The sequence below is a fragment of the Ochotona curzoniae genome, unplaced genomic scaffold (genome assembly GCF_017591425.1).
Source record: "Ochotona curzoniae isolate NIBS_2020 unplaced genomic scaffold, NIBS_Ocur_1.0 contig_2318, whole genome shotgun sequence".
NCBI lineage: Eukaryota > Metazoa > Chordata > Mammalia > Lagomorpha > Ochotonidae > Ochotona > Ochotona curzoniae.
Window position 1 is genome coordinate 8279929 of NW_024465419.1, and position 13848 is coordinate 8293776.

At 45.4% G+C, this 13848-nt stretch overlaps 1 protein-coding gene across 1 annotated transcript in view; it reads left to right on the forward strand.

Moving 5' to 3' along the window:
* Positions 1–303: 303 nt before the first annotated feature.
* PRKDC (protein kinase, DNA-activated, catalytic subunit) overlaps positions 304–13848 on the forward strand; it is a 139855-nt gene continuing 126310 nt past the window's right edge. The window contains exons 1-10 of the mRNA XM_040972592.1: positions 304–457; positions 1441–1517; positions 1607–1699; positions 4964–5038; positions 5676–5784; positions 6192–6304; positions 6394–6493; positions 9330–9385; positions 9470–9500; positions 9983–10140. Coding sequence (XP_040828526.1) covers positions 304–457; positions 1441–1517; positions 1607–1699; positions 4964–5038; positions 5676–5784; positions 6192–6304; positions 6394–6493; positions 9330–9385; positions 9470–9500; positions 9983–10140 — 966 coding nt within the window. The remainder of the gene's footprint in view (positions 458–1440; positions 1518–1606; positions 1700–4963; positions 5039–5675; positions 5785–6191; positions 6305–6393; positions 6494–9329; positions 9386–9469; positions 9501–9982; positions 10141–13848) is intronic.

A 13848-nucleotide genomic window follows, 5' to 3' on the forward strand; every position in this document is an offset into this window, starting at 1 on the left:
CCCGGGCATTTGGCGGGGTGGGGTGGTGTGTGTGTGCGCTCGCCTCTCAGATTTTGCCAACTCCAACACCTGAGTCTCGTCTTCTGTTTTCCCAAGCCAAAGCCCCGGACTCCTGTTTCTCCCAGGTTTCCTGATGGGCACGCTAAGTGTATCCGATGCACGTTCCTTAGTCGGCCAGGCGGCGCAGTCAGGCCCCCCCCCCGCGCAGGGCCTCGTGGAAGGGTCCGCCGACGCCAGCCCCGCCCCGCGGCGTTTCCGGGCCCGGGCCTTGGGCGCGCGTGCGCGATCGCTCAGGGCGCGATGATGGCGGACCCCGGCACCCCGGTGCAGGGCATCCTGCTGCAGCTGCGAGACTGCCTGTCCTCCGCCGACCGCTGCGGCGCTGCCATGGCTGGCAGCCAGCTGATCCGGGGCTTGGGGCAGGAGTGCGTGCTGAGCACCAGCCCCGCGGTGCTGGGTGGGTACCAGCCGGGCCGGGCGCTCTCCCCTGGGTTTCTGACTGGGTTAGAGCCGCTGAACCCAGTGGGTGTAGTGAACGCTGTTTCAGTCTTCGAATATCCGTGCATATGTGTAAAAAGCGATTTGTCCTTCTGCTTCTTACCCCACCCCGCCAGCCTGGTGTTTTTAAAATCAAATGTGCTTAAAAACCAAATCGATCCCCAATTGGGTCATCGTTGTCCTCAAAAGTTGGATGAGAGGACAATCGAAAAGTATTTTCACTTTCTTTTGTCTCACCTACATTCCCAGAACGCTTTCCTGGAGCTGAATGGTTTTCATCCTTGGTGAATTGGCAGGACTGAAAACAGAAGCGCTGTCCGCTTCGTGCGTGCCTTACTTGTCTCCCTTGAGGGGTTCCTAGAGGAACTACAGATGTTTTAACCTGGTTCAGGATGAGGCAGCTGGAACTGTTCCCGCCAGACACCTTTCCTTAAAGAAGGCTCTAAGGCTGCGGATGGTGGGGTTGGGGGATGAGGGGGCTCGCTCCTAGCATGCAAGCTGCAGGGTCAGGTCCCTGTTTGCCAAGGTTGTGGACCGTTAGAAGTAGCCTTCCCATCCCTGCCCTTGGTCCCATAAGATCCTCTCAGGAGAGGTTTACAGTCTCCTAAAATCTGTCCTGCATCTCTTCCTCCTTGTAAACGGCTTGGCTGGTTAGGGTGTTAGCAGCGTGCGCCCAGTTGCTTGGCACAGACCTTCCTGGCTTGGGCAGCCTCCTTTCCCTTTTCTCGGTGAACATTCAGATCTGTCACCAAGTGTGAGGGCACAGGGATCGCCTGCCTACTACGTCCTTGTGAAACATCCTCTAGAATTTTCTGCTTTCTTCATTGATGCCATAGACTGTGATGAGCTTTTTATCCCAAAGGCTGCCTGGAAAACCAAACAGCCCTTTATAGGTGGGTTTCCAAAATGCTTCTTTGTAACTTTTTTTTTTTCTTTCTCCAGCATTGCAGACTTCTTTAGTTTTTTCCAAAGACTTTGGTTTGCTTGTGTTCGTCCGGAAATCGCTCACCATTGATGAAGTAAGTTGAACATCTTCATTTCGTTTTCCTTGTGCATTTTTTATGTTGGAATGACTCTCATTCTCGCTTTTTTTTTGTTATTATTACAGTTTCGTGACTGTAGAGAAGAAGCCTTAAGATTTTTATGCATTTTCTTAGAAAAAATTGGCCAGAAGATCACACCTTACTCTCTTGATGTTAAGGTAAGGATGGGAAAACATCCACCTCTTTTTATGTTAAACCACCTATTTTCACTTATGTTACTAAGGTATTTTTATTCTGTTTATTCATTTCTTTTGGGAGATTTGCCTGATGATCATAAAAAATGAAATGGGCTGTTGATTATTGAATATTTCTTTGTGAATTTATTGGAAAAGCAGAGAGAGGTAGACACAGACAGAGAGAAGAGGAGATTTTTGATCTGGTGATTCACTCCCAAAAGCTCCCGAAAGTCAAGACTAGGCCTGGCTGAAGCCAGAAACCCAGAAATCCGCCTGGGTCTCTAACATGAGATGGCAGGGACCCGAGTACTTGAACCATCATCTGCTACCTCCCAGGAAGCTAGGACTTAAACCCAGACATTCTAAGATGAGGTGCAGATATTGCACGTAACTTTTTTTTTTTTAATTGGAAAGTCAGATGTATATAGTGAGGAAGAGAGACAGAGAGGAAGATCTGTTCGATGGTTCACTCCTCAAGTGGCCGCAACAGCTGGAACTGAGCCAATCCAAAGCCAGGAGCTTCTTCCAGGTCTCCCATATGGGTGCAGGGTCCCAAGGCTTTGGGCCATTCTTGACTGCTTTTCCAGGCCACAAGCAGGGAGCTGGATGGGAAGCAGAGCCTCCGGGATTAGAACTGGCAACCATATGGGATACCAACACATGCAAGACAAGGAGTTTAACCACTACGTTATCGCGCCAGGCCCTGCTCGTAACATCTTCTTAACTGCTGTGCCAAGTGCTCAGCCATATATATTTATACACACACACACACACAAACACACATACACTTGTTTAGGTTTCATAAACTAAAGCTCCTGTCAGAGGAATTACTTTGATTTTTATAATAAATTCTTGTTAGCATTCTGCTTATGGTATAAAATGATACCTTTTGCAGAAAATTATCATAAATTGGAGATTTTCACATTATGGAGAGATTCAAGAATACTTTAAAAAGACTGTGTTAGGGGCAGTACTGTGATGTATTGAGTCAAGTGGCATCAGTGTCCCATGTGGCCACTGGTTTGAGTCCTGGCTGTTCTCCTTGTGATCTGACTCCCTGCGAATGTGCCTGAGAAAGCAGTGGAAGGTGTCCCAAGTGCTTGGGCCCATATGGAAGAGCTGGCTTCAGCTTTGCCCAGGTCTGGGTGTTGTGGTCCTCTGGCAAGTGAAGTGGTGTAAGGAAGATTTCTACCTTCCTCTTACTCTCTCTCTAACTCTTTCAAAAAAATACATCAGTCTTGAAAAAAAAGAAAAGGAGTTAAAGAGTTTTGCCACAGAGGAAGCCCCTGTAGCTCCTGTGTTCCTTCCCTATGGACGTTTGGCCCTCCAGCCTCCCATTGTTCTGTGGCCTGCCCTCCGCAGAGCTCCTCTTTGTTCCCCGGAGAGCCAGCAGTTGGCAGTTCAGTCTTTCTCCACCTTATTGCTGCTTTGAACAAGCCTTACACCTCATGGTGCATTGTTTCTGTTGGTCCCAACTTTGGTGACAAAGCGGCATCCGTCTGAGACATTTGTAGGAAGATGCAGTTGCCCTTCGTGTCTTTGGCTTCCGCATCTGCCAGTTCAGCCTACTATGACTTGAAAACATTCAGGGGAAAAAAATTCTGTCAGTAGTATGTACAAACTGCCTAGTGTTGTCATTTTCCACGCACCAGAGTGCAGCTGTTCTCCGTTGCAGGAGCTGTGATAAGTCTGCAAGAGGTGAGTTCCTGTGTGTGGGAGAATGTCCAAATGCCGCGCCGTTGTCTACAGGGCTTGAGCATCTGGTATCCCTGAGAGGTCTTGGAACCAATCCCCTGTGGGTGCTGAGGGATCATGCAGAAATTGGTTCATTGATTTGAAAGGTAGCTTGAGAGAGAGACAAATCCTCCGTCTGTTGGATCACTCCCCAAATGCCCACAAATGCTGGGGTTAGGCCAGGCTAAGGCCGGGTAGTCCCAACTCCAGTCTGGGTGTTCCCTGTGGGTGGCAGGAGCCCAAGTCCTTGGGGCATCTCGTGCTGCTTTCTCAGCTGCAGGAGTAGGGAGCTGGCCCAGAAGCAGAGGAGCCAGTGTCGGGGCTGTGGGCATCACAGGCTCACCCACCACAGCACAATGCCCAAAATGCTTCTCATGGTGGTTTGCCTACATTTTTTTGTCCTTTTTGAGTTCTCTCTTGATTGAAATATTAATAGATTTTTTTAAAGTTTTCTCAGAGGTAACTAATACAATTTTTTTTCACATATGCAACTTCTTTGATATATAGTTGGTCTCATTTTTACCAAAATTTTGTGATGGTTCTTCATTCTTGTTCTCCACTTTGCAAATGAGATGGAGAAGTGAATGAAGACACGCCAGGCATGAGGCCAGCCAGGACCTAGTCCTTTCATGCTCTTGTAGAGGCCCGGCTGTTTTTCTCTAACTCTCTGTAACTATCATTTGATTAATTCATTTCTTTGTCATATTGTATACCATGAGAAGTTGTAAAGATGTAAAGAGGAGTCATTGCTTTTTGTCTTGCCAGAAACTCAGATTGTCTTGCAGGTCTCTCAGGGGTGCAGGATCCCAAGGCTTTGGGCCATCCTCGACTGCTTTCCCAGGACACAAGCAGGGAGGATGGGAAGCAGCACTGCTGGGATTAGAACCGGCCGCCCATAAGGGATCCCGTGTGTGTTAGGCGAGGACTTTAGCTGTTGGGCCACGGCACCAGGCCCGTTCCTTTGTGCTTTATGGTGATTGTTTATATGATATCCACTGCACGTCTGTACCAATGTTTTCATTAATATTTTCTTTTCCATTTAAGATTTGTTTATTTGAAAAGCAGGGTTACAGAGAGAGGGAGAGACAGAGGAAGACCTTGGATCTGCTGATTTATTCCACAAATAGCCACAATGGCAAGCACTGGGCCAGACCAAAGCCCGGAACCTGGAACTTGATCTAGGTCTCCTGTGTGGGTAGCAGGGGTCCAAACACTTGGGCCATATTCCACTGCTTTCTCAGGCTGTTAGCAGGGAGCTGAGATTGGAAGTGGAGCAGCTCGGATTGAGCCAGAGCTCGTATGGGATGCCAGCATTGCAGATGGCAGCTTTACCCATGCTGCCACAATGATGCTATAATATTTTTTTGTATCTGCATTTATATACTGTAATATTATAAGTAGTTAAGTATTACATATTATTATGTTGTATGTTGGAATTGGCCCTCTGAGATGTACTTTTAGCTATCATTGAGTCTTAACTTTTCTCTTACTGTGTCTCCTTTTGAAACCTAGAATTTTTGTACCAGTGTCTATACAAAAGACAGAGCAGCTAAATGTAGAATTCCAGCCCTGGACCTTCTCATTAAGGTAATTTTATGTTTGTAGGTATGTATTTTAAACATGTAACTTACAGAGTGGAACTTCAGAGTTTGGGTTACAGTTTGGGGGAGGATAAAGGTTAAGTTGTGTGGATATATGGATAACATCTGTATTTTCAAACCATGCCCTGACAATGCCCTGGTATTTCATTAGACCTTTCTGTGTAGTAAAAAAAAAAAAAAAGGATTCTCAAGAGAATTAAGAAAAAATAAGGACTTTATGGCTCTTGCCTGAGCCACCTTTGGGGCATCACCCCCCAACCCCAAGATCTTGGCAGTGGGAATGAACCTGTATATTGCCTTTAAATGGCATCTCTCTCTGGTGCGTCCCTGTTTCAGCATTCCTCTGAGCCTGGCTGGTCCTTGCTCTTGAGTGCCTATAGGGGATGGGTCTGGTCATGTTACAGATGTCTTGGGGCCAGTGGGCAAAGACCATCTCCACTCGTCCACCACCTACCTTGACCCCTGTCTCCCCAGTCACCCAGAGGGAGAGGCGGCTGGGGAAGCTGAGTGCTCATCCCTTGGAGACATAGGATTCAGAAAACTGGCTCTGTTCTACATCAGAGGATGAGATGGGGACGCCTTTATTTCCTCTGTTAGAAAATGCAAGTATTGTATTCTTTCAGTTACTTCAGACTTTGAGAAGCTCTAGCCTCATGGATGAATTTAGAGTTGGAGAATTATTTAACAAATTCTATGGAGAACTTGCATTGAAAACAAGAATACCAGATACAGGTGAGATGCAGTTAAGTTGGTTTTTATTTTTTTCCCCCGTTATTTCAACAACTTATTAGTGTACCATTTCTTCTGCCAAAATCTTTTTGTTTCCTAGATGAGGTTTTCCTGCTGAAAATAGAACAAAATGAATACAAAAGAAGTACAAAGCCTTTTGTTTACAAAAACATTAACTCGTTACAAAATGATTATGTGGAAAACTCACAACATGTGTCAAATAGAATCTAGTTTATGCCGAGAGCTTGGAGTGAGCAATCTGGAGAGATTCCACTGGGCAGAACTAGATACTTGTTGTTAACTGTGCATTTGCTTTTGAACTAAATCTTTTCTTGTTTTCTTATGGTTATGTTTTGTTACTTTAACTTATGTAAGTTTTAGTGCTCATTTTTCTGAAATTTATTCATCAGTTTTAGAAAAAATCTACGAGCTGCTTGGAGTGTTAGGTGAAGTCCATCCCAGTGAGATGATAAATAACTCGGAAAACCTGTTCCGGGCCTTTCTGGGTGAGCTCAAGACCCAGGTATGATGAGCTTGTTGAAGTTCTATCTTTGTAGACTTGGTTCTGTTTTTCTCCTTTTTAATGTTATATTCTGAAAATATTGCTTTTAGATGACATCAGCAGTAAGAGAACCCAAATTCCCTGTTCTGGCCGGCTGTCTGAAGGGGCTGTCTTCCCTTCTGTGTAACTTCACCAAGTCCATGGAAGAAGGTGCTGTTTGCTTTGAGTGCTTTTTTTATCTTTTCAGAAACTTCAGACTAACAAGAATCCTGTTTACTTTTCAGGGTTTTGTTTTTGTTTTGTAAATATTTGTTTATTTGTTTGAAAGGGAGAGTTATAGAGAGAGAGAGAAAGGGAGAGGAAATAAGGAAAGAGAGGTCTTCTCTCCTCTGGTTCACTCCGCAAGTGGTTGCGACAGCCAAAGCTAGGCATACCTGAAGCTAGGGTCCCAGAGAACTCTGTAATGAATTTGCTCTGTGTCTTGTTGGTGTCTGTGACAGAATAACATAGCAGTGGATACTCTGATATGGGGTTCAAGTATCTCAAGCAGTAATTTAACTTGCTGTGCCACATGAGTTACCCCTCTGTTCTAAAATTTGTGGGTACCTACAAAAAAAAACTTGTTGCGCTTTTGGATCGGTATTGCATTAAATTTGTGTCTTAATTTAGGGCAGAATTGTCATTTTTACTATGTTAACTTTTTCAGTCTATGAATACATTTCTCCTTTTACTTAGATCTTTAAATTTTTTATTAGCGCTTTGGCATTCTTAAGATGTAGAGCCTTACTTACTCATTTTAAAGTCTGTGTAATACACTTTCCTTTGTAGTTATCAACAGTGTTCCCCTACAGTAACTCAACATTAAAGGTTTAGAGGATGATCTAGCTGATATAATCTAGCCTTAAGGAATTAATTTCTTCTTAAAAAGCAAGTAAATATCTTTTTAAAAAAAGAATTATTTATTATTTTATTGGAAAGGCAGATATACAGAAAGAAGGAGACACAGAGAGAAAGATCTTCCATCCACTAATTCACTCCCCAAGCGGCCGCAACGGCTGGAGCTGAGTTGAGCCAAAGCCAGGAGCCAAGAGCGTCTTCCTAGTCTCCTTTGTGGGTGCAGGGTCCCAAGGCCCAGGCTGTTGTCCTCTACTGCTTTCCTAGGCCACAGGCAGGGAGCTGGAAGGGAAGTGGAACATTTGGGATTAGAACCGGTGCCCATATGGGATCCAGCACGTGCAAGGCAAGGACGTTAGCCAATAGGCTATTGCACTGGGCACACAAGTGAATATCTTGAATCATAAAAAAAATTATTTAAAACTATCTCTATACTTCCTTGTAATGCTTGTAATTTTTGTACTGCCCATATATGTTTTGTGTTTATTTGGTTGAAACATGAAATGTTGGTGTCCAAAGGTTATTTTAAAATTCTCCTCATTTTAAAATTTGAGATAGAGCCAGAAGAAACACGAGAGACAAGAGGCAGGAGTTGGGTGAACAGGGAGCCGTTGTGCAGTGAGTGTCCTTAATCTTGGGGACCATGGGAATATTCTGAGTATAGATGGTGACGGTCACACAGCACTGAGAATGTGTTTAGTGCCCTCACGTATTAGAACGATTACTATGTTGTATAGGAGGTTTCTCCACATTAGGAATAAATACAAGAGTGCACTTGTACAGGGAGTGGTACGATGGGGACAGGGGCCCTCCGGATGCTGCAGTGTGGAAGGCAAAGCCTGGAGAAGGTCATCAGGGGCCCATGGCCCTGTGCTACCGCTCAGCGCGTCTGCTTGTTCCAGAGCCCACTGCCAGCTGATACCCAGGGCTCCTTGTGCAAACACTTGTGTTCACGCCATTACATCCTATTTGGACGCCTTTCCCCCAACTCAAACCTGTTCTTTCAGTCTTTGAGTCCGGGACTCACAGCTGCAGAAGTCTCTTGGATTCCAAAGCAGGCTCTTGTGTGCCTCTTCAGAGCCTGTCCTCACATGTGTCTGTGTTTCTCTCACCTCTCAAGCTCTGTCTTCCTGTATCAGAGTCCTTGCAATCAAAACATAGACAGGAGCTCTGTTTGTACATCCCTGTTAGAGGGACTGAGAAGTCATTATTGGCTTGTGTACTGCTGCAGTGAATAATCTGGTGGGAGGCAGTGGTTTAAGTGATGGTGACGTCAGTCAGGACAGGATAAGAGAGCTTTCTTGGGAGCTGGTGTGATGGCACAGCAAGCTAATCCTCTGCCTATGGTGCCAGCATCTCATATGGGCACCAGTTCAAGTCCTGGCTGCTCTGCTTCCCACCCAGGTTCCTATTTATGGCCTGGGAGAGCAGCAGAGGACAACCCAAGTCCATGGGACCTATACCAACATGGGAGCTCTGGAAGAATTTCCTGCCTCCTGGCTCTGGATCAACTCAGTTTTGGTCATTGTGGCCATTTGGGGCATGAGCCAGAGGATGGTAGACCTCTCTGTGTCTCTCCTTTTCTTTCTAAAGTCTATTTGCCCTTCAAAAAAAAGAAATAAATATTGAAAGAGCGCCTCCTATTGGAGTCGTATGTTTTCCATCTCTCCTTATAGGTAATAGATTCTCTGAGGTCCAAGGTGATATTTTGCTTGTATTTGTAATTCCCGTAATAATTTGACACTTACTAAGTGTTGAATAGATGCCTGGGTGTACTAGGAGAAAAAAAAAAGCACATTTGACCTGAAAATGGTTAGCACCTTAAGCCTGAAAGAAGAGATGGCACCGTTTTTTTCACAGGTGAACAAAATGAGGCCCTCAGAGACTATTGGCTAGAGTTTGTAAATGATGAGTTGGAATTTAAATGGATCTGTTTGTTATGATGTGTATTTTTTTATTTTCTGCAGTTGCCACTGTAGCAGTTAATCACTTGGGCTCCCTGGCTGTAGGAGGGTCTATAGGGGACTGTGCAAGTTGATGCAGGGGTTGGGCTGTTTATAGGAAAGCTGACACTTGTGCAGTGTTGGCGTGGTGTTTGGGTGAGATTGGTACTGTGATCTGTGACAGAGTCGTATGCTTGTCGTTTCCCTAGATCCCCAGATGTCAAGGGAGATTTTTGATTTTACACTAAAGGCAATCCGTCCCCAGGTAGGAGTCATATATCACCCTCATTCTCTGACACCTGAGACTTGTGATTTATAAACACTGATGATGAATTCTTTTCTGAACTAGGTTGATATAAAGAGATACGCTGTACCCTTAGGTAAGATTCTGCGTTTAATAAGATACGATGTTTCAGATTACTAACTTAAAGTCTTGGATAAGCTTTTGCTTCTAAGCCATGGATGGAACTAATGAAACTATCAGTGGTGTTTTACCTATTTATTTATAGGACTTTGGGGGACTTTTTAGCACACAAGTACTGGGTAAGATGGTCACACTTGGGTTACATGACTTTTTTTAGGGCATCATTGAGTTGGTCCAGACTGGTTTTGACTTTGCCTAAATAAATCCTGATCCTTTTCCTGGCCCTTGTTTTGGGTTTCATCAGCCATATTAGGGCCTGTTGATTTCATTTGGGGCTGGCAGAGGTAGAGCACAAGTGGAACCCCTGGGTTGTCATCCTGTAGTAAGGCATAATCTTCCCTAAGGGTTGGACCTTGCCAATCTGCCTGCAGCTTGTCTTTGTTTTCTGAGCCGCCCAGTGTTGTCCTGTCTCACACGTGAGGGTTTTTGCCGTTGCAGCTGGCCTGCGCCTGCTCACCCTGCATGCCTCTCAGTTTAGCACCTGCCTCCTGGACAACTACAGCCTGTTATTTGAAGTGCTGTCCAAGTGGTGTAGCCATACAAATGTAGAGTTGAAGAAAACCGCACATTCGGCCCTGGAATCCTTTCTGAAACAGGTATAACTAATTCAGTTTTTGTTGAAAAAATCATTTCTCCACACTCCAAAGTGGAGTTTGAATCTTGTGCTTGCATGTTCTAAAAATAAATGTTAGTGGACCATTAGCTTTTCTTTTTTATACTGTAAAAGCTTGCTTCCTCCTCTCTCCTCCCTCCCTCTTTCTTTCTATTTTAATCCTCATTAGCTTTTGTAGTATGTAAAGCAGAAAACTTTCTTCTCGGTCACAGGAGTGACAGTGGGCTGAAAGAGCTAGGAAGAGGGCAGACTTATTCAGACTGTCAGGGCAGGTGGAGGAAGATGGCTGGCTGGAGTGAAGATGGTGGAGGGAGCCCTTCTCCAGGGAGATGAGTGGCTGCTGTCCTTGGAGGAGGTGTTGTCTGCGTGTCAGATGACCACAGGAGCAGGGTTTCCCAGCTGGCTAGGATGCAGTTGCAGTGGGTGTCTGTGAGTTTGTAAACGTGTCTCACTGACTTAGGGGACCGTACTGAGGTTGTGGTTCAAGCCTGGTCTCAAGGACATCCCAAGGATGTCCCAGGCTTCGCAATGCTTCTGGGAATTCTCATGGTTGGGATAGGACATTCAGGAACTGGTCTTGTTAGGGTGGCGGTGATGGACAATGCTGTGGAGTCACAGCACAGGTTTTGCTTGTAGCACTATTACAAGCAGATAAGTGGAAGTTGAATTCACAGGCTGCTCTCTGGAGAGAATTGGGCTGGGCTGTGTGGCCTTGGCCTGCGGGAGGGGGAGGAGAAAGCAGCATCTTGGGTTTTCTAGCCATGCGTGTAGTTTGACTTCCTGCTGACTTCCAGGAACTGATGCAGGTGCCTGCCTGCTACCCCACAGTGCTCAGCCTTCACATCAGGCTTGTCCTCTCTTGGGTGATTCTCGGGTAAATTAAACTTAACATCTTTTTCCTAGTCCTCCTCGTAGATGCTCCTTTTCAGCTTAATGTCTTTGATGCCATTAAATATGCAAGTTCAAAGATTTAAAAATTTTAATTTTTTTTATTGAAAAGGCAGATATGTGGAGAGAAGGAGAGACAGAGAAGAAGAAATTCCATCCACTGGTTCACTCCCCAGTGGCCACAATAGCTAGAACTGAGCCGATCCAAAGCCAGGAGCTACCTCTGGGTCTCCCAGGCAGGTGCAGCGTTCCAAGGCTTTGGACTGGCCCTGACTGCTTTCCCAGGCCACAAGCAGGGAGCTGGATGGAAAATGGAGTAGCCAGCACATGACCCAGCTCATGCAAGGCAATGACTTCAGCCACTAGACTGCTACGCCAGGCCTGAATATAACCTTTAAAAAGTGTTTTTCCTTGAATTTTTGATTAACATGAACTCATCAAATCAGAATTTTGCGTTTCCATTTTTACTTGAAAGAATTGCAGAGACAATGAGAGATTGATCTTCCATCCACTGGTTCTCTCCCCAGCTGGCCTCAATGGTTGGTGCTCAGCCAGTCCAGTGCCAGGAGTCAGGAGCTTCTTCCAAGTTCCCCACGAGGATAGAGGGTCCCGAGGCTTTGGGTCATCCTTACCGCTTTTGCAGGCCATAAGCAGGAAGCTGAATTGGAAATGAAGCAACCAGTGTGAACCAATACCCATTGGAATGTCACAGGTGGAGTTTTAGCCTGTCATGCAACAACACTGGCCCCAAGTTTTATTTTTTTTAAGATTGATTTATTTATTGGAAAGTCAGAGATACAGAGAGGAGGAGAGACAGAGAGGAAGATCTTCCATCCGATGATTCACTCCCCAAGTGAGCGCAATGGCCGATGCTATGCTAATCCTAAGCCGGATCCAGGAACTTCTTCCGGGCATCCCACGCGGGTGCAGGGTCCTAAGGCTCTGGGCCATCCTCGACTGCTTTCCCAGGCCACAAGCAGGGAGCTGGATGGGAAGTGGAGCTGCCGGGGTTAGAACCGGCACCCATATGGGATCCCAGTGCGTTCAAGGTGAGGACTTTAGCCGCTAGGCCATGGTGCCGGGCCCCCCAAGTTTTATTTTATTTATTTATTTATTATTTGAAAGGCAGAGTTACAGAGAAGAGATACAGATTTTCTATGTACTGGTTCACTCCCAAGTGGCCACAGTGGCCAGAGATGAGCTGGATTGAAAGTGGAGCAGCCAATATATGAACTGGAGCCATGTGAATTTCAGTGCCACAGGAGGAGGCTTAGCCTATTAGCCTACGACAGCATGGTACTGCTCCACCCCCAGCGCAATGTTTTCAGTTTGAGTTGATAAACCTAAGAGTGTCAAGACATAGCACATTTCCATTGTCACCTGAAATCCCTTTCTGTGTTCTGTCCCCACCCCCATGTCTAGGCAACCGGTGCTTTCTGTCGCTGGTCCTGCTGTCTTTTGTAGAGTTTTATGCAGATCTTACAGTGTATGTTCTTCGATGGCCAGATTGTTTTGCTTTGATGATATTCTTGGAAGTTAACCCTGTTAATGATGTGTGTGAGAGTTTCATTCATTGTATTGCTGTGTGGTATTCCACTATCATTTGTTCCTAGTTATTTCCAACTTTGAACTATTACCAATAAAACAGCTACAAGTATTTCGGGGGAGCAAAATGTTTACATTTCTCTGGAGTAGAAGCTTAGATGTGGAATTGCGGGTCATGTGTCAGGTGCGCGTTAACACTTGGTAAGAAACTGATGGACTCTTCCTGCGTGGTTGTATGACTTAGTGTTCCCCGCAACAAAGCATAAGAGTTCTAGCTATCCTACCTGCCCGTCAACACGTAGTGTGGTCTGTTTGGTTTTAGCTACTTTGATGGTTTATATTTGTAGTCTATTTGAATTTGGATTTGAATTTCTGTGTTACTCTTGAAGTTGATCCTTTTTGTTGTGTTATTGCCATTGCATCTGACTTGTGAAATGCTTATTTAAGCATTTATTTTAAAATTAGGTTGTCTTTTTCTTAATAAGTCTTAGGAGTTTTCTACATACTCTAGATACACATTTTTTAAAAAAGATTTATTTATTTTTATTGCAAAGGCAGATATACAGAGAGAGAGGAGAGACAGAGAGGAAGATCTTTAGTTCTATGATTTACTGCCCAGGTGACCACAACGGTCGGTGCTGAGCTGATCCAAAACCAGGAGCCAGGAGCTTCCTGTAGGTCTCCCACACAGGTGCAGGGTCCCAAGGCTTTGGGCCGTCCTCGACTGTTTTCCCAGGCCACAAGCAGGGAGCTGGATGGGAAGTGAGGCTGCTGGGGTTAGAACTGGCGCTCATATGGGATCCCGGTGCATTCAAGGCAAGGACTTTAGCTGCTAGGCCATCACGCTGGGCTTGATACAAATGTTTTTTAAAAATGATGCAGACTTTCTTCTGTGGTTTGCCTTTTCATTTTATTAATAGCATCTTTCAAGAAGCAGAAGTTTAAAATAAAAAATATTTTGGGGGCCCAGCGTGCTAGCCCAGTGGCTAAATCCTTACCTTGTATACACCAGGATCCCATATGGGTGCCAGTTCCTATTCTGGCTGCTCCACCTCCCTTCCAGCTCCCTGCTGTGGTCTGGAAAAGCAGTAGAGGACGACCCAAAGCCTTAGGACCCTGCACTTGTGTGGGTGACCCAGAAGGAGCTCCTGGTTCCTGGGTTTGGGTTGGCTCACCTCTGGCTGTAGCAGCTACTTGGGAGAGTAACCGAGTGAATGGAAGATCTTGCTATCTCTCTCTGGATCTCTGCCTTTCCAAT